General features: G+C 40.6%; 1 protein-coding gene across 1 annotated transcript in view; it reads left to right on the top strand.

Moving 5' to 3' along the window:
- Positions 1-7,814, top strand: part of HMCN1 (hemicentin 1) — a 1,257,483-nt gene extending 1,249,669 nt beyond the window's left edge. Inside the window, exon 107 of the mRNA XM_078642741.1 lies at positions 5,001-7,814. Coding sequence (XP_078498867.1) covers positions 5,001-5,367 — 367 coding nt within the window. The 3' untranslated portion in view covers positions 5,368-7,814. The remainder of the gene's footprint in view (positions 1-5,000) is intronic.
- The last annotated feature ends 15,964 nt before the right edge of the window (positions 7,815-23,778 follow it).

Genomic DNA, 23,778 nt, shown 5'->3' with positions numbered 1-23,778 from the left:
CACATGATTCTTCAGTTAAAGTGTGCGTAGACATGGCTTCCGATTCTGCCTACAAAAAAGATGCATGGTGTGTAGACCATAACAGGAAAAGTATCTTCTCTGATTCTAGAATTGTTTGCCACATATCTCAGAATGCAGCAGGCTTCCTGAAGGTGTTTTTGCAGATGGCACTTTTAGTCAGTTTAGTTCATATAGATTTGCATCACAGGATTATAAAGTCACCTTTTTGGATGTCTATTAAGATCAGATGTATATATTCTTAAGCATGACTAAGTGACCTCAACCAGGCTAAAGACTAACAGAATGACAGACAACCAAAGATGAAGCTGTGGTTCTGACAACATCCAGAACTGCCTATACGTGTACAATAGCAATAGGTCAATATATTAAACTTCCATATTTCCCACTGTGATCTGGAAGAAATTATAACACTGACCTGTCAATAGTTCAATGCACTTCAAATGGCGAAAGCTAATGTGCAGCTGTCCAAGGCGATGATGTCAATTGCCTTGCCTTTTTCAATGGTGAATAAAAGTCTAGGCTTTTATGAAACAATTTACATAATTAATTATCAATTAAATTATTACTATTAATTAATTATAATTAATTTAATTTCCTGACTATTGTCGTTTAGTCCCTAAATATAAATATTTAGGATCTGTGTGTTTATTGGACAACATAAATTAAGGGATTGGTGTCAAGACTCATTCCGGACACCCACGCAGGATATGTCGGCCTATAGACCAGCTAGCTCACAGTGCCACAATAAGCCCCCTAACCTTACCAAGGAGTGAATAGTTTCTGGCCACCATCGAACATGACAACCCTTGATCCTTCAGGGATCGTGAAAACAACACAGTACTTTTAACTCAGTCACTCGTGCTTACTTAGGGGCCGATTACGATGGCGGACACAATCGTGGTAGAGACCGGGATCGTCCCCAATACATGTGGCGGTCCTGCACACCAAATCAGGATGCGACCGCTACCATGGGGGTCGCATCTTGCGTTTTAATATTGCAGCGGGTGCTGCTGACAGCAGCGCCTGCCGCGAAGCTAAAATGGCATGTTGCGCATTTCACTGCACTATGTGGCAGGCACCACACTGTGCCTGCCACTTGGTGCAGTGCAATGTAGGGAGGCACCATGGTACCCCCCAGTGCACCCACACCTCCCCCTCCCCCAACACAAGGGGGGCCCATAACGGGCATAACGGGCCCTCAAAACCGATCTCAACCAGGCTTTCAATTGCGGTTTACCCGCAATGAAAATGCTATCTGGAGACAGCATTGTGATCTGGCGGACGGTGCCTGCTAGGCACCACCACCATTTTATTGATGTAGACGGCTCTGCCAGGCAATCGCAACAATTGCCTGTGGCGGTTCCGTGGTGGACGGTCTTTGCGTCCGCCGCGGTCCGAGTGCGATTCCCTCTGCCATGGTAATGTAGCAGGGGGGAAATTGCGGTCCGATTGTGGAGGCCCGCCACTGCATGGCTGGCAGTGATGGGACTTCCACAATCGTAATCGGCCCCTAAGTCTCAGAGAGATACACAGAATAAATGTTGAGGACATTTTCAATAAGGATTTATTGAACCAGTGTCATTCTAGTCCAAGACATGTTTGTTGCAACAATGAATAGAAAGAAGCTAACGTAAGAGATTAGAAGCACCAACAGAGTAAATAGAAGTTAGAATTCTACCATGGTGCTAAAACAGTGAATATATGCATGCATATAAGCATGACAGTAATCAAGCGTTCTTCTATTATGCAGACTATACCTAAGTGTACCTAGCATGTATGTGGGTGTAAAGCCAACAATCCCCTAGGAAAGAGCCAACCCCCATTACCCGATCGTAGAGAATGACGGACCCTGTCTTGGTCTCGAGTTGGACACCTCGCAAGTGATGTCGGACTGCTGCATGTTGAAGCTTCTGCAGGCCGGGACCTCAGTGCCTGTGTCAGCGTGGAAACCTCTCCTCTCCTTCACTATTGAAGGTGCACTTCTTTTATAAAGAAAAGGCAGCCTCCGGGGTTGTACCACAATCAATATGTTTTGAGTATGATTATTATGATGAACCTAAATCAGTAAAAGTAATTTATGCAAAGTAGCCTGATCGCCCTAGGATGAATGACAGCAATGACTTTTGTACAGAGTATACTAATCCTGTTATGCACAGCATGTGCAGGGGATTTTACTAAGAATCCTCATGCCTAATAAATTAGGCTAGTTTCAAGGAAACCAATCGAGATTTATTCAGCATGTAACTTAAGTAAAAGGTCAGTGCTAGAACGGTTATGCAGTGCAAGGTAGGACAAATGTAGGTAAATGGCCAAGATTGGGGGATGTAACACTATACCACTACTAAACACACAACCTGCACCTGAAACATAATTAAAAACAACTATACAATTAACATAATTAATTGTCAATTAAATTAATATTAATTAAAAAGTATTTATCAATTAATTATTATTAATTTACTTCCCACCCTATACCCCTACAAAACACACAACCCGCAAAAAATTTTTATACAATTAACATAAATATTTTTTTTATTAAATACAAAATATTAATTGAAAATGAATTATAATTAATTTATTTCCCATCCTATACCCCTATGAACCCCACAATTTTCTACGGTACTAACAAGAAAAAAATATAAACAATTACATTTCAAAGCTACTAACAATTAAAAAATGATATTAAAAACATTAACAATAATTAAACAAACATTTTATAACGTATACAATTAAAATACATACTAAAATACATAAAAATAATTTTTAAAATGATAATCTTAATGACTATATTATTGTAAACCATATTATTGATGTCGATATATTTAAAATCAATATTACTTTCCTTAAAATCGATATTCTTAATAACGATATTCTTGCACACGATATTTCAGGGTGATGACATTTCAGACTTTATATTTATGTCTGACAATATATTTTTTTCCGATATTTTTGTCTGAACCCCTTTTGCCACAATTATTTTTGATTCATTCAGTACTGATAAGTGTGGGAAAAGAATTGCCAACGTTAGTGACTGCCCTCAAAATTGTAACTGTGCTAATCATACCATTTGCATTGAATTTCCTTTCACCCTCTCCCTCCCAACAAATCTCAAAGTTTCATGATTGTTGAAAAATCGACATACTTTGCGGTACTTACACATTATATCAGATATTCACTGGTAGATCTTTGTGAACTAAAATAAAGTTTTGCATGCAGAGTTCTAATTTTTTTTTTATGTGTGAAAACTAGATTTTCGAATTGAATTGCATCCAATATATAGAGCATGATGCTCCCATTCAACTGAATCATGTGTTTACAGGCCTTAGTTGTATGTCATTTTACTTGCTGTCCAATCTTTTACACTCCTTACTGCCAAGGGAGACATCCATGATCAACTTTCTTGTGGCTCTTTCTCCTTCTTTTGGGTTTTTCTCAGTATAGTTGACCTTCTAATTTTCTGCTTCACTTCTTCAATCTCCCTTCTCCTCACCTACTGTGAGACCTCAATAGCGTTGAGAAGAAATAAGGGCGGGAGCTAGGAGCGCAGAAAGATGACGTGATCTACTACATATCATAGCAAAAAGAATCTGGCGTTACTGTCAAGATCCAGATAGTGAACAGACAAAAATTGTAGGGACTGTGAATCATAGCACTGAACATAAACAGAGTGCCATACAAGGCAGACACCAATGTTTGTAGCTGCTGTTTCGCAGTTAAGGTCAGGTCTGGCGAGGCACAACCTGGTTCAGGAGGTTGGCATTGAGAAGGAGGGCAGTGCAAGTAAAATTGGGAGAGAGTTCTTCCATTCATTTCCAAATAGTGTGGGTCCATTTGTGGTTGAAAGAAGCTAGAAAGTGAGTGGAGATAAACATGGAGAATTATTATTTCCCAGAGGCAGTTGTATACACAAGTTCGCCACACATGTAAGAACATCTTGCTAAACTCCTATCAAATCCTGCACTATGATTCCCTTAAGCGCTAGCAGAAAATAAACATATGCATTAAATCATTTTTTCAAACATGCTCCGAACAGTGCAGAGGAAGCATTTTTGCCACAACTAAAATGTCAGATGTTTTCCATAAACAACACACCAAAGCCAGGGTTTATTTCTTCAAAAACCAAAAATCAATGGCCCTGATTTTCAAGTTCTCTCTGCTTATCAAGGGCCATTGTTTTGTTTTCATGTGCGAGACCATTGCTCCTGTTATGGCAGCCACACACATAAAAAAATACATTCAAAGACCCACCCTGGATAGGGAAGGTGTACTGAGGGTCTGAAGCACACTGGCCAAATGGCAGACATGCTGCCTGGAAAGGTTTTACCATGGTGGAGCCACATGAGGCTCTGCGATGGGAAACCTAACCGAGCATATTAGAAAGACTGCAGATTCACTGTAATAGCCTCCTTTGTGCAATAATTTTAAATAAAGTAAATTGACTTTTTTACTTATTATATGTCCTTAGTCCCATAATTGTGGAGAGGTGTGGTGCCGTGGCCAGGGTGACTGACACTGGATGCAGGGGATCACGGTTCGATCCCCGGCTCCGGCGGCAGGGGTCTGCCCAGCACCATGCGACTCTGGGCAATAGCTCGCTTAATCTTCCTAACGGCCCCCAGCACCGAGATACCCCTTCAGGGGTGATTTGTGTGCTTTACAAGTACTGGATTTTTTTACATCATTGGCTAGTGTTCAATAAACCGCATTTAAAAGCCTCAACACAAGGCATTAGTAGCTGGTAGGATTAGATATTAGCAATTATAATATATGTTTTAATTAGTTTGTCAGTTTGCAATATTGTGTTCCAGTTCTCCATAGTGATTGTAAGTACATTTAGTTGACTGCAGAAATTAGTAATTAGCAGCAGTATTGTACCTGTTCAATCCATTTGGCACTCGTAATAATTATATATTTGCATGCACAAGTAGGGAGCTTGGAATGGTGTCAATATAATTCTGAGTTTTTCTATTGATTTGCAGGTTTTGTCTAAAGAACTGTCCGCCCAATGACCTGGAATGTGCCCTCAGTCCCTACGCCTTGGAGTACAAGCTCCTTTCACTTCCATTTGGGATTGCCGCCAATCAGGATCTGATCCGCCTAGTGGCGTATACACAAGATGGAGTGATGCATCCTAGGACCACATTCTTGGTGGTGGATGAGGACCTCACATTACCCTTCGCTATTAGAGATGAAAACCTGAAAGGTGTGCTGTTTACTACCAGGCCCCTGAGGGAGCCGGAGACGTACAGGATGAAAGTGAGAGCACTATCCTATGGTGCGGACAGAGTAATTGAATACCAGACTACCTTCATTGTGTATATTGCTGTATCTGCTTATCCATATTAAATGCACTTTCAGGAGCTACTCAAAGAATTGTAGCCACATTCATGGGTGCCCATGGGGATGAACTCTACCTGCTCCACAGCAGTTACAGCCTTATGATATGATTGTGGTTCTCTGTTACTAACGTGCCTTTCCCTAAAGTGGTAGTTCAGGGCGAATGCTTCACAGAGTAGGGTAGTAAAGGGTGAATGAGAGATCATTGTAGTTTTATTTATTACACTGGACCAGTAGTCTTTAGGGAAAAGGCACACCATACAACAACTAATACATTTGCCTTCAAAATGGTCAAATTAGTTTGATGTGTCATTGCTTTTCTGAACCGTCATAATGCAGCATTCTTTTGAGCCAATTGGTTCTGGAATTAAAACAGACTGTGTTCTCAGAGCCTACAAAGTTTAGTTAGTTGGTCAGAATATCTCCCTTAACTTGTAGGACATATGAAAATTATGATTAGTGTGTGTGGAAGATGGTGTATGCTTCCATATACATGAATGATGAGTAATTTGTTTTCTGGGAAGGGGCATTGCAGTCGGGTATTTTTAAAAGGTATGTAAAAGCATATTTATTGCTAGCTCCTCTCTCTACTCTCTGTTGAAATAACATGCTACAGTAACAAATTAGTATCCATTTTAAACGTATCTTTTACATTTAAGATCAGGTTTAAATCAATACTTAGCTATGAATGCAGTGTGAGTTTCAGAGGAAACCTTTACCTTGTGAAATTACCCTCTTTTTGAGGTGGAAATTAAGTCTTTGAGATCTTTTAGCTGGCTATTAGAGTGACGTTTGCTCATACCCCTTGCTGACAAGCCATACTCATGGTTCTACTGCTGCTTTAAGATGAGACTTCCAACCACTGGGAATACTGTAATAGCAGTCACTGCCTGGCTGAAAAAACAGTAAAATGTGCGTTGGAAATATAGATTTTTTCAAGTAATATTGCAGAAAGGGCCATTCTTTCTACCTATTGTGAGAGCAACTCGTTAGAACTCATCAGAATGTGGGAGTTCTCTTAAAGAGAAACTGGTGGAGCAATTACCTTTAACAGGTATATTGATTGTGTGAATGGAAACTTTGCATATTATAAACTAAACTGAGCCTACCCTACACCACCTTGCTCTGCCTTACTATGATGAAACATTATCCACAGTATCATCCACCCAACCCAGAAGGCACTTATTGTATTGATCAGATACATCAATTCATAGAGTAGAGATGTCATTTTAAGAAATACTTGCTAAAAGTTGGCTTTGCTGCTTTAATTCCTTACCACAAAGGTGGTATATACATGTGTTGGTTATATGGACACACTTTTGCCTTAGAATTCAACTTACACTTTTGCACACAGATGCCTTTTCGAAAGGCACATCTTAACGCCAGAGACATAGTTGGCACCCCACAAGAAATATTTTTCATAACAAACCTGTGGATCATTAACCAGTGAATTGAGCTGAGCAAGTTTCCCTGAGTGACTAAAACCAGTAGGTATTACTTGACTTTTGAAAGATACATTATCTAGGATTGTAAAATGGCTGCAAGTTTCCTACAGGAGAGTAAAGTTCCCTTATAACAACTGGGCCTGTCCGGTTGCTTTGACTTTCAATCTTGATGCCCTCAATTTATATTTATGTGATCTGCTATTTATATAATCAGCTTTTTTAACCGTTGAAGGTAATAAGCCATAAGAACAGTGACCTCAAAGCACTTCAATGATGATTCCATCATGGCAGCTTCATGGCATGGAAATAAAGTTGTTGTTGACTCTACAGTAGAATGAAGGATTTCAACGGTGGATCCAACTTGGACTTGAGAATCAAATTACCTCTGAAACAGTGTACATTTTAGCACCCTATTGTAGTACTTCCAGAAATCCATGGCTCTAGGATAGTCTGTATGCAAAGAACGGATGTGGTAAAAAACAGCAACTGCTAGTTATACTAAAAGAAATAATGTGCCGATTAGCTCATTAACTTGGGCTTTTGCAAGGTGCAAGTGCACTGCCTCTCTCCAAAGAGATGTTCTATCAGGTAAACTATTTAATGTTTTTTGCTTCAGTTTTCAACAATCTTTATATTATTTCTGGGTATGAATCCATAATCTGGATCCTTTTTATACATAAATACATATAGAATTGTTCATTAGTGCATTAAGCCGCCCAATAGCTTAACTGTGCATTAGGTAAAAGATGCGTGCTTGTGCTGAAGCATCAACTTGCCTGTCAGTATCAGCATAATGTATGGCGTCAATACACTGTAAGAGGTGGTAACAATTCCTGGCAGCCATTTTCCTAGATGTGTTTAATTTGTATCAAATGTCTTGTACAGGTTTGTCTTGTGTTGATGTCCTTTACCATATCACCAAATTGTATTTTTCAATCGTGTGTTTTTTTTACAAAACAGTGTTCATATAAAAATATTTCAAAATAAAGGTTAATTTCCTTTTGAATATCATCATTTTCATATTTCCTTAATAGTTGAGAGCATCCTTAATAAAAGCAGTTTTATTGTATGTTCTCTACAATATAGTGATATATGTAATCATTATTCTATGTTTTCTAGACTGTTGAGGTTCATGTAATCAAAAAGTGTTTGTAAGAGTTATTGACAATAGAAAGGGCCAACCAGTTTCACAACCAACTCGCCATGCATACTGAAAAAGAAAACTGGTAAATATAAAAAGTTACTGGACTTCGGGCTTTTATAGATATTATTATATTACTTTTAGTACAACCTACACATTGGGTACCAGACTCAATATCAGTGGCCTATTTGGACAGAAATGTTCAGAAGCACAAAGTTACATATTTGTGAAAAACTGCAGCAACCTTTAAATTACACAAAACCATTGTGTTTGTTACTTCATTACAATGCCATTCAAATGAATTCTGTATGTTGTGACTAGTGATTTGTGTATTTTGAACAACTGATTGATTAAATTGCTGATATAGCACAGATCTCCTTCCTACTTAGAAAATACTTAGAAGATTCTCAATCAAGACCTTTCTTCCATGAACACTCTCACCCTAGAATAAATCACATGTGGTAGAGAAGACATTTTACACAGAACTACCATCTTGTGCCTCCTTCATCATATACCCATTCTATCACACATCACAGAATCAAAAGATATACCAAGGATCCAGCTTGTATCTCTGCAATCCCAATCAGACATAGAGGCAACTCTGGTCACTTGGAAGTCCAGAGAAATGCAATAGCGTTATTTAGACACAGAGGCCTTCACCCATTGGGGGATCAAGCAACAAATGAAGGAGATGGAGAAATGCCCAGCAGTAGTACTAAGGATCCTGAGTAAGAAACCACCATTCCAGGTCTTAAAACTATTGTCAAAAGTGTGGGAGAAGTCTTGATCATCTATTTAAATCCCAGACTACCCTTCGCAAAGACAACAGCAGACTTTGCAGCACACTTTCACTTATAGGCATGGATAATCATGCAGATTGGAACTGGCTTGCATCCATATTAGGGGCCCAGCTGAATCAACATTCCTAGCACAGCACAAGCTTGTTTCACTTAAAATAAAAACATAACATCATCCCCTGCATCCAACTTTCTTCCTACTTCATACTTTCTTGGATAAAAAGAAAACTGTTCCTTTCTAATTGAGATAAATTATGGTTACAAGAAACATGGGGGCATATTGTCAAGTGATTTATCGCCGCTTTTTCGGCACAATGCGCCGAAAAAGCGGCGATTTTATTATCGCACAATTTACAAGGACTCGCTACCATGAAGTAGCGCGAGTTTCCTTGTGATAACAGCCGTTTTTTCCCCCACTTTGCATGTCAGCGATAGGCATCGCTAATGACATACAAAATGGGCGTATCTTAGAAATACTACATGACAAACCCTTGCTACCACAGCTTCGCATTATATATAATGCTGCACCGGTTCCGCGAAGCGATGTCAAAAGTAGCGCTAAACCCCCTTTTTAGCAGCTATTTAACTCCTGCTAATAATCTGACTTACCATACTATGAATGGGAGGTGGATTGGAAGGTTAAATCCACATCTCCAGATTACCAAGCATTTCATTAGCGCAGTTTCCATATCGCTGGATTGCGTACGCTAATGATGCTTATTCCCGTTTTACGCAGGATTTTACATCGCATGTGAGAAAAGCGTTGCTAATACAACGCTAACAGCGCAATGTAATCCAGAGATAGATTGCGATAATTAAAAACACGCTAAGCGCGTTCTGCGATAATTATCGAGGATTGTTGTTAATATGCCCCATGGAGTACTACAGCTGTGCCAATTAAGGGATACCAAGAAAAAATTCATTCCTGCAGGTCTAGTCAAATAGGTTTGGAAAACCCTTGGTGGCCTCTCTATTTATTTCGATATATCATCCCAATGCCTTATTACAGGCAGCAATTCTAGAACGTTCCTACATCCATAAGAAATCTTTTTAATCAATGGCTACCTATCTGATTATACACAAAGGTGACCAATGAGGGAAAATTATGCCATTTTGTGAAACATTTGAGGATTTAGTTTATAAGCATACTTGCCACAAAATCATAGTAACAGGTGATTTTAACAATAATGTACTGGACAATTCGATTTTCAGTACAGTTTAACCAGGAAGCCGTGAGGATCATCAAACTCATCCAGACTTTCTACCTTCATTCTTTATCAAGTAATGCCACATTTAAAATGGCATGCATACATACAATACTCACGGGTGTCCGTCTGCATTAGATTATACATTTATTTCCCAGTTATTTGCCACCTGTCTAGACTTCCCTTTGTTCCAGTTTAAGATTTTCATCCAAATCGTGACGTTAACATCAAAACGGCAGGCAGTATGGAAACTCAGTGTGTAGTGAAGAGTTTGAGATTGAGCACTGTTTGTAAAGGAAAGCTAGATGAGTGGAAACTATTTATAGGAAAGACAGAGACATGTAGCGGCTTTTGGAGCCCAAATCTTTCTCTGTCACTCCGGACATCAGTTACTGAATCATTAATTGATACTCTGGCCTGCAATAGTATACAAAATACTTCTTCTAAGCCTAAAGATGATACCTAAAAATGTGCTCTATGCCTACACCAGAAGCACTTAAACTGGCATTAGCATTACCCAACAATTACATTAAAAAGATGTAAAGAAATTGAAGTCACGCTCAATTAGTAATTTCTGGGAAGAAACGTTCATAAGCTTCTTTGGGAACAGAAAACTACCTTGAACCTCAGTGGCTACTAATTTACAAGCTCTCAAAGCAGAGAGAGCAATCCATATTCTGCCACTTTGAAAACAACCCTTATTGTAACAATGGTGGAGGTTATGGAAACCCACTTGGCCTTTTAGACTGGGTAAAAACCATAAACATTCTTTATCGCACTTCCTTTTTTTTACTGAGTGCATTATTTAACAGTTGCACAATCTGTGATTGGATTAGCTACAGCATTAAAGGACGATCAATATATGCAAGGACAGACAGTTACCTTATATTTGGCTTAGTCATGGTGACGCAGGAGGGCGGAGAATGACAAGAAGGTAAGTTAAAGAACATGAGAAAGGCGGAACTGAATTCCTATTAGGCATGAATTAATGTAGGATTAGAGATGGGAGTTGCAAATGATAGTGATAAACAGTGATGGCAATATAACATAGAGACATTAACCCCTTCCATGCTGCGGCTGCACTATCTCGCTGGTGCTGACCTTGGCCTATGGCCGACGCGGCCCCGCCCGTTTTGCGGAAGTGCCGCACTTCCGCCAAATCGGCGGCGCAGCCGAGGGGTTAAGGGTGAAGTCTGCTCTGTGTCTGAAAATTAGAACCAGCGGTAGTAGCAAGCTGACTTAGCGCAAGGCGAAAGAGGGTACGTGATGATAGAAGAAGGAAGTGTATCCTATACTGAAGCATGCAAGAGATCCTGTGCGGTAAGGAAAAAGCCATGTACTAACGTAAGTTAGGGCGTCTCAAAGTTGAGGACGTGGAAATGTAGCCTGAACGCGGAGATAGCATGGGGCTGATGCCCGAAGTCGGAGGATTTTAAAGAATTGAATCAGGGTTCCTGAAAAGGAGAAGGGGTGTAAGTGCCAGTGTGTAGTGACCTCAAGGGAGACAGCAGAGCTGCGAATTACTTATGGGGTGAGTTCAATTTCAACCAGGGAACTGGGGAGGGAATCGTTAGCAGCGAGAGAACAATCTAAAAGTAAAGGAGGTAGGTCAGGACATGACGAAGGGAGCAGTCCACATCAGCGGAGAGCCAAACAGGACAGTACACTTACTTGTGGCCTGGGGTGAGTCCGGAGTTTTCCTGAGTGAATCTATGGGAGCGCAGTCAAGCCGATGCGAATCCGTAGGATGCCGGAGAGAGAAATGAACCTGATTAAAACACCGCGCATGAACCGGCGCACATGCACAGAGTGATGCTGATCTAATCTAGTGGTCCCGCCGTAAGCAAGGTGACTGAGTGTGGTGGTCATATTGGGTAGGTACTAGATGGTGATAGGCACATAGGGGCCATAAGTGAACTAGATTTGGGAGCATGCAACGCCAATAAATACAAGGGAGTAGGGTGCTTCATAATATTAGAATTAAATGCAGCTAGCATGTTGCATGACATAGTGGTAGCTCCACATGGGAGTCTACAGGTAGACACATGAGTCAGAGAGGCTCTGAATACCCAGGAAGTGGAGCAGAGGGGCCATAGGGAGCCCGGACAGGGGCCCAGAGTTGGCTCTAATAGTAGAGGTTGGATAGATAAGTAGGACAGTTAAGAATAGTGTAATTAATTATATACATGATAAAAACAGGTACAGGCATATTATATACAATTGGACTTATAGCAGCTAGCAGGGTATTACAGAATCATGTTCCATTCATCGAGCGTATTGAGTCCATTCTCAATGGAACGGCAATTGAACATCCAGTTGCATTCAAGTCTATTAAGGATCGCTTGAGGGTCCCCGCCTCTGCTGCATGGGCGAACAATGTCAATGACTTGCCAGCGGAGGTCTTGTTCTGAATGTCCTTTATCCATGAAGTGCTCGACCAGCGGTGCAGTGATGACTTGGCAACGTATTCTGCTTTTATGTTGGCTTATTCTTGCTTTCACCTTCTGGGTTGTTTGGCCAATATAAATGAGGTTACATGGACATTGGATGCAGTAGATTACATTTACCAAACTACAGTTCGAAAATAAATTTAGCTTGTGTGTGACTTTGCCATATTCAAACCTTTCCGTGTTTTTTGTGAGAGGGCATGCAGCGCAGTTACCACATTTGAAATGGCCCACTAATGGTGGGAGACCTAGGCACGCCTGCAAAATGTTATCCTTGCGTGGTGGTTGTTGTGCTCCGACCAAATGGTCCTTAATGTTGCGCCCTCGTTTGAAGGACAACAGAGGAGCTTCATTGGTAATGTTGATTGAGATTATGAGGGACCAGTGTTTTTTAATCAATTTGGTTATTTTGTTGCTTGCCGGACAGAACGTGGTAACGCATGCAACACATGACATTGTCTTTTTTGGCGTGGGTTCCAGTAGGAATTCCCAGTGCGAATACCAAGCCCTTTTCATAGATCTTTTTACAAGATGTCTGGGGTAGCCTCTGGTGATATGTTTTTCGCATAGTGTGTCTGCTTCCCTTAGGTAATCTTCTTTGAGCTTGCAGTTTCTGTGTATACTTAAAAATTGGCCAAAGGGGAGGCCATCCCTGAGTGCTCTTGGGTGGGCACTTTTGTAGTGGAGTAGGATGCTGCGTTCTGTCAGCTTCCTGAACAGAGTAGTATAGATCCCGCCCTCAGCTGTTTTGACATTGATATCTAGATAGTTTATCTGGATATTGCTTGAGCTGTAGGTAAACTTAAGGTCAGGTTGGCAGTTATTAAGCCAAGTGCAAAAGATGTCTAGTTCAGATGTGTTGCCTTGCCAGATCATGAGCACATCGTCGATGAATTGATGCCAGCTCTTAATTTTGCTTCGATGTGGGTTGATCTGGTTAAGGACAAGTGATTTCTCTTTGTCGTCCACAAAGAGTATGGCAAAACTAGGGGCAAAAACTGCCCCCATAGAGGTTCCTTTGCCCTGTTTGTAGAATTTATCATTGAACATAAAGTAATTTTTCGTAAAGGCTATCTCAAGGAGAGAGATGATAAGTTCAGTAGGGACTTTATGTGGTCTGGGTCTGTTGTTAAGGTGGGTCTCAATAACTCTGGTGCCTCTGTACTGTGGAATATTGGTATAAAGGGACTCTATGTCCAGTGTGACCAAGAGTTCACATGTGGGGTCAAATTGTTCCCGGTCCACAGCGTTGGTTCTCAAGTCTATTCGATCTAATGGTGTCGTGGGTCAAATGGTATCCCGGGCTTCTTATTCTGGCATTGACTTCAGTGTTGATTGGTTGTTATCACTATACCATGCCTCTTTCCAACAGGCACCAGTGTCCATATCCTAGCGTGGGTCTATCCTTCACCTGTTTTACAAGACGGGCTACAGAGCTGATCCTGCTAACTATTATTTAATTGTAATTTTGGTCGTGGAGGTCAAAGCCTGTGCCAGGAGCTTCCTAGAAGAAATAGATAGTTGGACTGAACAAAGATGACAATTTCCATTTGTTCAGACTGGGTTGGGATCCAACTGCGACACAACAGACAAACACTTAGACTCATCGTTCAGCCGTATCATCAAATAGAACTGAAGCAGGATTCACAGGATCTGACGGCTTTTATCACCCCAATGGGCGCATTCCAATATAGAAGGATGCCGTTTGGTCTGGTGTCTCCTGCTTCAGTTTTTCAGTTTTTCAAAGGATTATGTCTTAAATTTTAAGAGGTATAAGGTCTGTTATCAGGATGATCTGCTGATTTTTAGTCCTAATCAACAAGAACATGACAAAACTGTGAGACTAGTTTTGAAGAAGCTAGAAGAGGCTGGACTCACATTGAAATTTGAAAAATGTAAATTTTCAGTTCATGAAGTGAATTACTTGGGTCATTGCATTACTGCCTCGGCTATTGTTCCCAAGAAGGAGTTAGTTAATACCATTCTTAACTTAACCTCTCCTAAGAATATTGAAGAAGTGGTTTCCTTCCTAGGTATGATTGAATATTATGGAAAATGTGTTTGTGCATAATTTGGCAAGTAAATCGAACAATATGAGAAAGCTACTTGGTAAGAACGAGGAATTTATTTGGTCAGATGAATGCCAGAATGAGTTTGTGCAACTTAAAAAGAATCTAAAGAACGCCCCAAATCTACAAGCTTTCATTCCAGGTGATAAAACTACTATCGTTACAGATGCAAGCTCAAAAGAGTTGGGTGCCATTTTAAAACAAAATAGAGGTGGCAAGGAACAATTGATTGCTTGTGCATCAAGAGGTTTGCGTGGGGCGGAAGTAAATTACTCAGTAATCGAAAAAAGAGGCGTTGGCCATTTTCTGGGCTCTCAATAAGTTTAGAAATTTTGTGTGGGGAACACATTTTAAAGTTTGTTCTGATCACAAGCCCTTAAAGGAAATCTTTACAAAGAAAGGTTTAGAGTTTTTTTCCTCTCATATAAGGAGATGGGTTATTGGTCTACACACTTCAATTTTATAGTGGAACATCTTCGTGGTGTTCACAATATGACAGCAGATTGTCTATCTCGTTTGGTGTGTGATGTTGAGGAGGAACAATTTGTACAAGAAGTTGAGTGGATGAAGTTCAAAAAGAGGGCGAACTTATTAAGGTCATGAATATGATTAAATCAGAAACCCCTTTTGATAATTTTTTGTCTAAAGTTTGGCATACAGTTGCAGATTAACTATCTCTTCACAATGAGATTTTGTTAAGAGGTACCAAGTCGGTTCCAAGTTAATGGAGGAGGATCATCAAGGTCATTTAGGAATTGTAAAAACTAAAGAAAGACTTTGAGCTTCGTTCTGGTGGCCTGGAATGGATCTTGAAATTGAACGTGAAGTGAGAGAATGTTTACAATGCAAGTTTAGTGATAAAATTCTCACTCCCCGTACTGTACCCATGGTATATTGCAGTTTACCCAATGGTTCGTTGGAAGATATTGCCATTGTCATTGTTGGTCCTCTCAATGGAGAGCATCGTACTCCCTATCTTATTGTCCTATTTGATCTATATTCTAGATGGGTTGAGGTTTATTATGTTTTGGATGTCAAATCCTATTGTGTGATTTCCTTTTTACATGATATATTTAAGAGAGAAGGACTTCACAAAACACTTTTATCTGACAATGGTCCATAATTCTGTTCTGGTCTAATGTCTGATTTTCTATTATCCTGTGGTATAGTGCATAAAAAATGTGCGGTTTATCATCCTGAAACCAATGGAGCAGTTGAAAGGTTCATCAGGCTGATAAAGGCGAACATTCAACTCTCAAGAGTGAATTCTTTGAATTGGAAGGAAGAATTGCAAAAATGTATCTTAGCTCATTGCTTCTCCCCTCACACCTCCACCCACAAATCGCCATTTAAATTTTACAAAGGCAGAGTTCCTAATACTAGTTTATGTCCTGGTTGGGGAAAATGTGTTAAAGACAACAGTATTGGTGCTTGGAGACTAAGGGAAGAAAAACTTCAACTAAAAAAAAGTTAAGATATGATGAAAGGAAAAATGTTAAAGAAGTTGTTGTGAAGGTAGGTGATGTTCTTTGTGTAAAAACTCCTGTAGGTGCTTTATCTTGGTCTAAATACGCTGTTCCTATGCGTGTCATTAAATGTTTCAAAAATGCTGTTAAATTGAAAAATGGCAAGATTTGGAATTTGAACCATGTTGTTATTCTCAAGAACAATTCTTCCATGAATAGGTCAGATAACAATATGTTTGCTGGTTCATGTATCCCTACTAAACTTTACCCAAGACATAGTGTTCGCAAGACATCTGTGCCCAAATGATTGAAAGATTATGTTTTTTAATGTTTGTGAAGTGTTTCGTCATTATTATGATTATATCTTTATGATCATTTCAATGCTATGTGGATTTAAGTTTATACATCACTTGTGATGTATTTATTTACTTTGTAGTGTATGTTCTTTTGTTATTGGAAGGGAGATGTGTGGTGTCTTCCCACATCTTTCTATGATATGAAAGTTTTGTGGAACTCAGAATGTTGAATGTCTAGTGTTCCTCACTTTCAGTTGCTCTTGGGGAGCTGATGGATGAGGTGTTTATCATTAAACCTCTAATTCAAGTACATACCTTCATGCTGTGTTATTTGAAGACTTTCCAAAGGGGGTTCAAGACACCTATGAATGCTGCTCCCTGGTGAGGTCCGCATAGCGGCTGACATTGCCTATGTGTGGCACATCTACTAGAGTGTGGGGAATTAGATTACTGTATTGTTATTTTCTGTGGTGACCATGGGTTAGCACTCGAGAAAAGGAGGCATGCATTGGAGTCTTCCTCAGTTTCCTCTGCCTCTTCACATTCCCCTCCTCGATCAAATTGCTGCAGGAAGGGTGTGGATGCCAAAATTCGGCATTTGAAAATAGAAATGTCCCAGGAGATGACTGAAGGTGGTAAACCTAAAGAAGCATGCCCAGTACAATCTTTTCGTTCTTTAGGGTCGGAAGAGGAGATTCTGTGCCCAGATGAGCATAAGGGGAAATATATAGATGGGGACCTGTTGCCTGATTTGCTTAAACTTGTGAAGGCAAACTTGGTATTTCTGGACAATGAGACCCTGTGCACTTCTACTGGGTCACTACGACCGCTATTAACCATCCGCTTCATCCTTACATCCACGAGGCACTGATAAGGGAGTGGAAAGATCCTGACAAGACATGAAACAGACTTTGATGATCTATTTGGATCACTCAGGAAGTTTGATTCCTTGTTTGTTTGTTTTGGGGTTTCCTCCCGAGGTGAGAAGGCTTCCAGTTTGGCCATTGGTCGGTGAATTAAGCAGGTAGTTGAGATGGCTTACTCTCTGTCTGGGTGCCCGCCTCCTGTGGGGATGCAGGGCTGCTCTACTCAGGGGATGGTAGCTTCCTGTGGTGACTTGTGGGTTGTCGCTTGCGGAAATTCACAGGACTGCTTTTGGGCCTCCTCCAGTCAGTCAGTCAGTCAATGTAACATTTATTTAGACCGCAGGTCTTTAAACAGCATAAAAACATACATTTTATATAAATAGTCTAAAATCATCCTAAATTCAACAACAGTTGCCATTACAATAGACTGAGTTCCATATACTTCATTACAGAATTACACAATACTCAATATATAAATAATAGGTACGCCTATATATAAATATAGATACTTTAAAAGCAATAAAAAATAACTATTATAAAATATCTTTCTAAAAAATGTATATAAGGTAGAACTATCTAAAATCCATTTCCATCATAGCTTTCAGCCATCCATTTCCTTTTCCATGAAAACCTTTTGTACGGCATTTATATATCTCGCAATAGCTATTGCAATCTCAAGGTTTGCCATATCTGTAAGAAGTGAAAAACAAACAAGAGAGCAAGGACCAAGTAATGGGACAATCCCTGTCCCTGGGTACTTATTTTATAAACAATGAGGACGGACCCAATACAGACGACTCTGCAGCACTTATAGTGCTGGGCACCACAATGGTTTGTAAGAAGAACCCTCACCCACCAACCTAGTTGGTGGCATGCTTCATCATTGGGTTCCCAGCTGGGTAGCCGAATGCTACGCAGCTGTGCTACAATGCCTGATTACAGCAGAGCGGGATTTTGTGATAGTGTGTGGTGAAGTGGTGAGATTAAAAATATCTCTGGGATTCCTTACTGACCAATTTTCTATTTCCAGCGGCCCAGGATATATTAAAAACAAAGGTAAGGATAAACATGAAGATTAACAATTGGTCTTCATTATCCTGCTGGTTGACATGTTTCAGCCTATATGAAAAATTGTTAAGGCTTTCTTCAGGACCACATAAAAGTGAAGTAGTGTTAAGTGAAAAAAGAGCAAGTGGCAAAAATAAGCCAAGTATATCTTTTTGCAGCACACACGCTAAGGTGTGCTGTGCATGCTGTGAGTAGACCGTACTTACGGACCCGCTGCTAGGATAAACCTGTAAGACAAAAATGAAAAGTAAAGGACAAACAACAGACAATTAAAAACATGATTGGTGTAATTTACTCTTCTATATTTTAGTCCAGCACTTGCCCCTATGCGTGGTGGCAAGGGTACTTGTTTGAGTCCATCAATCATGTGTGTCAACATTCATACTTCAGACATGCAACACACTTCCGGTATGCACCAGACATGCATGTGCTTTCTTGTGGGCATGCGTGCCTATATTTGTTTGGCATATTAGTGACTGGTTACTACCTGTGTCACTCGGGTTTGTATTTATCTCGAAATGGCCGTGTGCGGTGTGTAACATGGCTATTAACGTGAACTATCAGTTGTGTCAGTGATAGTTACGAGTTGTCCGCAAGTGCAATTATTTGCGTGTATATATTATGCTTTTGTCATAAAGTTATAATTACATTTGCTACTTGATTCTCGTAGCTTGTCAGATCCCGGAAGGAGCGTACACCTTTAGTCGCACACTACTGAGAGAGTAATTGAGACCGAAAAACAACTTTTAGTGTCAGCAAGAAGTTTTCGGTATATGAAAGAGGCACATAGCTCCTGTCTGATTCCTGACCTCTGGGTCCAGGTAGCACACTCCTTTGCAGCGCCGCCTAATCAGCCGGACTGCCCGAGACTGAGCCCTCTCCCAACAGGGTTCGAGCCAGCACAGGAACCGTAACGCGTCTGTTGGTATTTTTCCTGACTGCTTATACTGTTTTGCCCTTACTGCTGCTCATTGTTTTGTTTTGTTTTGCCTATTGTTGTTTTCTCTCTCATTGCTTTGCTGTGCCCCCACATCCTTGTGTATTCTTTCCCCGCCGCTGCTGCCCCTGTAACACCGCCCCCCGATCAAGCCCCGCTCCCGCCTCCCCACCTCTGCGCACGCCCCCCTTGCCTACTAAATGGCGACCACTGCGGGGGTGCACGCGTGATTCCTGACCTCTGGGTCGAGGTAGCACACTCCTTTGCAGCTCCTCCTAATCAGCCGGATCGCCCAAGACTGAGCCCTCTCCCAGCAGGGTTCGAGCCGGCACTGGAACCGTAACGCTCCTGTTGGTATTTTTTCTGACTGCATATACTGTTTTGCCCTGACTGCTGCTCATTGTTTTGTTTTGTTTTGCCTATTGTTGTTTTCTCTCTCACGGCCTTACTGTGCTTCTGCGTCCTTGTGTGTTCTTTTCCCGCCACTGTTGCCGCTGAGGCCCACCCCCGATCCAGCTCAGCTCCCGCCTCCCCACCTCTGCACACGCCCCCTCGCCTACTAAATGGCGACCACTGCCCGGTTGCACCGCTGGCGTGCCTAAAGCAAGCCCGTCTGCGCACGTCCATGACCCAACCGCGACCAGCGCCTGGAACCCTGGTCCTCCTAGACCCCACCGCTACGATTCTGCCACCCACCACGCTCTCAACCACGGAAGGTCATCACTAACCACTACCCACGGTCAGCTCTCATGCAGATCCTGCCGAAGATCCTTCACCACTGACAGAGCCCCTACGGCCACCGAAGGCCCACCGACTCCACTCTCCACCGGAACACTGACTATTTTAAAGTGAGTGTCGCAGGAAATTCTAGGGGCGGGGATCACGCACATACATCAGCACGTATGAACGTGACGTTGCACGTTGGTTTACACGTTGCATGATGCTGGCATGCTCCGTAAGTCAAAACCTAGAATGCGTTATTGACAGAGGGGAAGTTCCCTCTACATAGACAACAGTGTTTGAGGATGACGTGAATATGTATCTATGCGGTCGTCAGTAAGGACAGACCAGACATTTTTATGCAGACAGAATGTAAACTTGGTGAACGTGAAATAACAAATAGTTGTGGTAGGTTGTTATGAAGAAGAAGAACAAAAAAATTATAAAAATGGTGCAGCAGTGATTACAATGCAATGTAAACTGACCAAAGATTAGGCAAGGAGCGAGACTACATAAAAATACAAAGCAAAAAAAATATAGGGTTGTTATAAAGTCAATGAACCATGACAACAGTGTAGCATAGCATAATATGTTACAGTGTTTTGAACAGACCCTTGAGAAAAGAAGGGGCGGATAGCCGGGCGATTATCATGGATACTTATTTAGGCTATTTCAAGGAATGTTATTGTTTAATCCTTGTGCATGGGTGGAAAAGCGATGAATACATTGTTGTTCTTTTTCAAGAAGGCGATTTTGGATATTGGTAGTGTTTGACTCAAGTTATTTTATTACCACCCAGTCAATATCATTGGTTGTGTGCCCCACTTCTAGAAAGTGGTGGGTCATCCATGTAGTATTGCGTTTGCATCGGATGCTACTCTGGTGGTTGCAAATTCGTGTCTTTATTTTGCTGCTTATCATGCCTATATACCTCCACTCACATGGGCATGTGATAAGGTAGATAGCATTCATTGAGTTACAGTTTGTATGCTTTCGTATATGCCATGTTTTTCCAGGTTGTGGGTTAAGGCTCTTAGTAGATTTGGTTAAGTGACAGACACTACAATTTCCGCACTGAAAATGACCTGTCACATTAGGAAGTCCTCATACAGTGTTAGGTTGCCTGATGTGTTGTTGAGGACGTGTTGATACCAGGCTGTCTTTTATGGTTTTGCCTCTTTTGTAAGAAACTAGAGGCTTGTCCCACTGCATTTTACTTCTGATCTATGCCATTGATTAGGTAATGTATCCAAATAGAGGTACCAGATTTTTTTTCACCCAACTATTTATCATACATTTCACTGATTCTTTCGTTCTCAGATACTCCACGTCTTCAATCCTAGACAATTCCTTCCCTAGAGTTCTACGTTCGTTCTTTGTTATTTCTATTTGCAGGGTCTACTGGTCAATTCTCACCTTTAGGTTTTCACAAACAGAATACAATCTTCTTTCTGACCTCATTGGCTCATTTTAGGTCGCTATGCTGGATCTCGTTTTTACACCATTGCGACACTTTCAGGGCCTCTCCTGAACCCAATCTTTTACAACATCTTAGTAGGTCCAATTGAGCCTGTACATTCCATGATGTCATACTCAGCTCTAATCTAATTTCCTGGATCATATATGAGCCCAGTAATGACATTAGGGATTTTATGCATTTCCCTTCCTCCGTATCGCATCTGCTTTTGCCACTTAAGCAGAAGACTTCTGCTCCATATTGTAGTTGGGTGGTATCATAGCACTGTAAGCCATTATCAGTGGTCTATGAGACATTTCCCCATAGATTAGATGATACCTTTTCAGACCACACACTGATATATGGGCCTTAGCTTTCTGGGCCTCCAGGTCCGTGTGCCACTTTAAGGACTTATCGAACCAGACACAGAGATATTTATATTCGTTTACAATTTCCAGTTTGGTTGGGCCCAAATACCAATAAAACCTCTGGTCTCTTTTCCCAAAATACAGAATTTTGGTTTTATCCATGTTTACAGATAAATGCTTTGCCACAAAATACTCGCTAAATGCATTTAACTTCTTTTGTAGGCCCACCTTTCCCGTTCATTTTTGGACTTTCACTTCTTCTTTTTTTTATTTTTTTTATTTATTGGGTTTTGTCCCTTTTCTGTGCAAGCAAATACAGCAGACATTCAACAGCAAGCAATAAACAATAATCGTCATAAGAAAGAGAACAGGCATTTTACAACATTTATCGTCACTAAATAATAATACCATAATAATACCATAAAAAGGTGTTTGCACCTTCCTCCTAGACATTCTCCCCATTGACCCCAGGAGAAGGATATACTAAGATACCAAAAAAGCAAAATGAGACCAGTATAGATTTAATCCAGCTCCTCCTGAATCCACTGGCGAACAGGTGCCCAGATGTTCAGGCCCAGGGCCCTTTTTTTTTTTCCTACCCTTTGTTTTATATATGGCAGTTTCAATGTTATAAGAGGCTAGAAGACGTGTTCTCCAAGCATCAAATGAAGGAGGAGTTGGATGAATCCACTCTTGCGTGATGCAAGCCCTTATTAATGCCATGCAGATAAATAAAAAGTTTTTCTCAGCCACCGATAATGATTGAGTCGTAATCCCTATTAGAACTAATTCCCCAGTTAAAGTAACTATGGAGCCAAGCAAACCTGCCAAAAATGACTGAATTGCCGTTATAAATTATGACAACTGAGGAAAGGAAAAGAATATATGCACCGCATCGGCCGCAAATAGGCCACATCTACTACACACAGTGCCAGCAGTCCCCCCCCATTTAGAGATCTTTGAAGGTGAATACTGAAGATCGTATACGGCCATATAATGCTGTGTGCCTAGCCTCCCAGTAATCAAAATGTAATTAGCTAATGCTATAGATTCATGTATTTGAACATTGTTACAACCCAATTTTTCTGTCCATTTAAGGGACTGAGCTTCTAAATCATCTGGGAATTCCGCGATAAGCAGATTATAGTAATATCCTATTGATTTTTTAGAGTACAAACTATCAATAAGAGGGATTCTACATAGCCCAGAAGAGACCTGCGGTTGAAGAGTATTAAAAAAACTATTAATCTGTAAATATTTTAAAAAGTCATATATTGTCAGGTTGTATTTCTCTATAAGCTCAGAAAAAGTGTATAATTGGTTATTTTGCCAGAGGTCCTCTACGAAAAGAATTCCATTGTTACGCCATCTAGTCATGACCTGGTCTCGAAAAACCAAAGGAAAAATGGTTGGTGAAGATAGAGGTGTATATAGCAACATTTTCTGAATCCCTAAATGACGTTTAATTATTTTCCATATACCAAAAGTGGCTTTCAGTGTCTTAAATTTAGTTTTTTTATAGTAACTTGGCTCTAGTGGCCACATGCATCATTGCACCCGTTTGCGATTCCTAAATTGCGAAAATTAAGGAATCGCAATTTAGAAATCGCAAACGGCAATGCATGACTAATTCGCAAATATTTTTGCGATTTCTTAATTTTCCTTAATTGCGATTCACATTTTGCGAATCGCAATTAAGGAAAACATTCCCATTGATTCCTATGGGCCAAAAGGCCCATAGGAATCAATGGGAAGGCAGTAACATTTTGCGATTTTCATTTTGCGAATCGCAATTTGTTAATGCATTTCAAGGGTGCTGAGGGGGGTCCAAACCTTGTGTTAATTTGCTCCTCCTATTTGCGAATTCGCATTTTTTTAAGCATTCATGCATTGCAATTAAGGAATCGTAAAAAATGCGATTCCTTAAATGCAATTGCATTTGTAGAAATCGCAAAAAATTGCAATTTCTAAAAAATTGTTTAATGCATCCAAAAAAGTGATTTTGGAATCGCAAACGGCCGAATTTTGCGATTCGCACCGTTTGCGACTCCAAAATCGCTTGATGCATGTGGCTGTATATTTATAACGAGACAGCCTCGACATTCTTCTCCTAATGCGAATTCGTAGATTGAGGGAGAA

This window comes from Lissotriton helveticus, chromosome 1_1 (assembly GCF_964261635.1).
Source record: "Lissotriton helveticus chromosome 1_1, aLisHel1.1, whole genome shotgun sequence".
Classification (NCBI taxonomy): Eukaryota; Metazoa; Chordata; class Amphibia; order Caudata; family Salamandridae; genus Lissotriton; species Lissotriton helveticus.
This window is presented reverse-complemented; position numbering and strand designations above follow the sequence as displayed.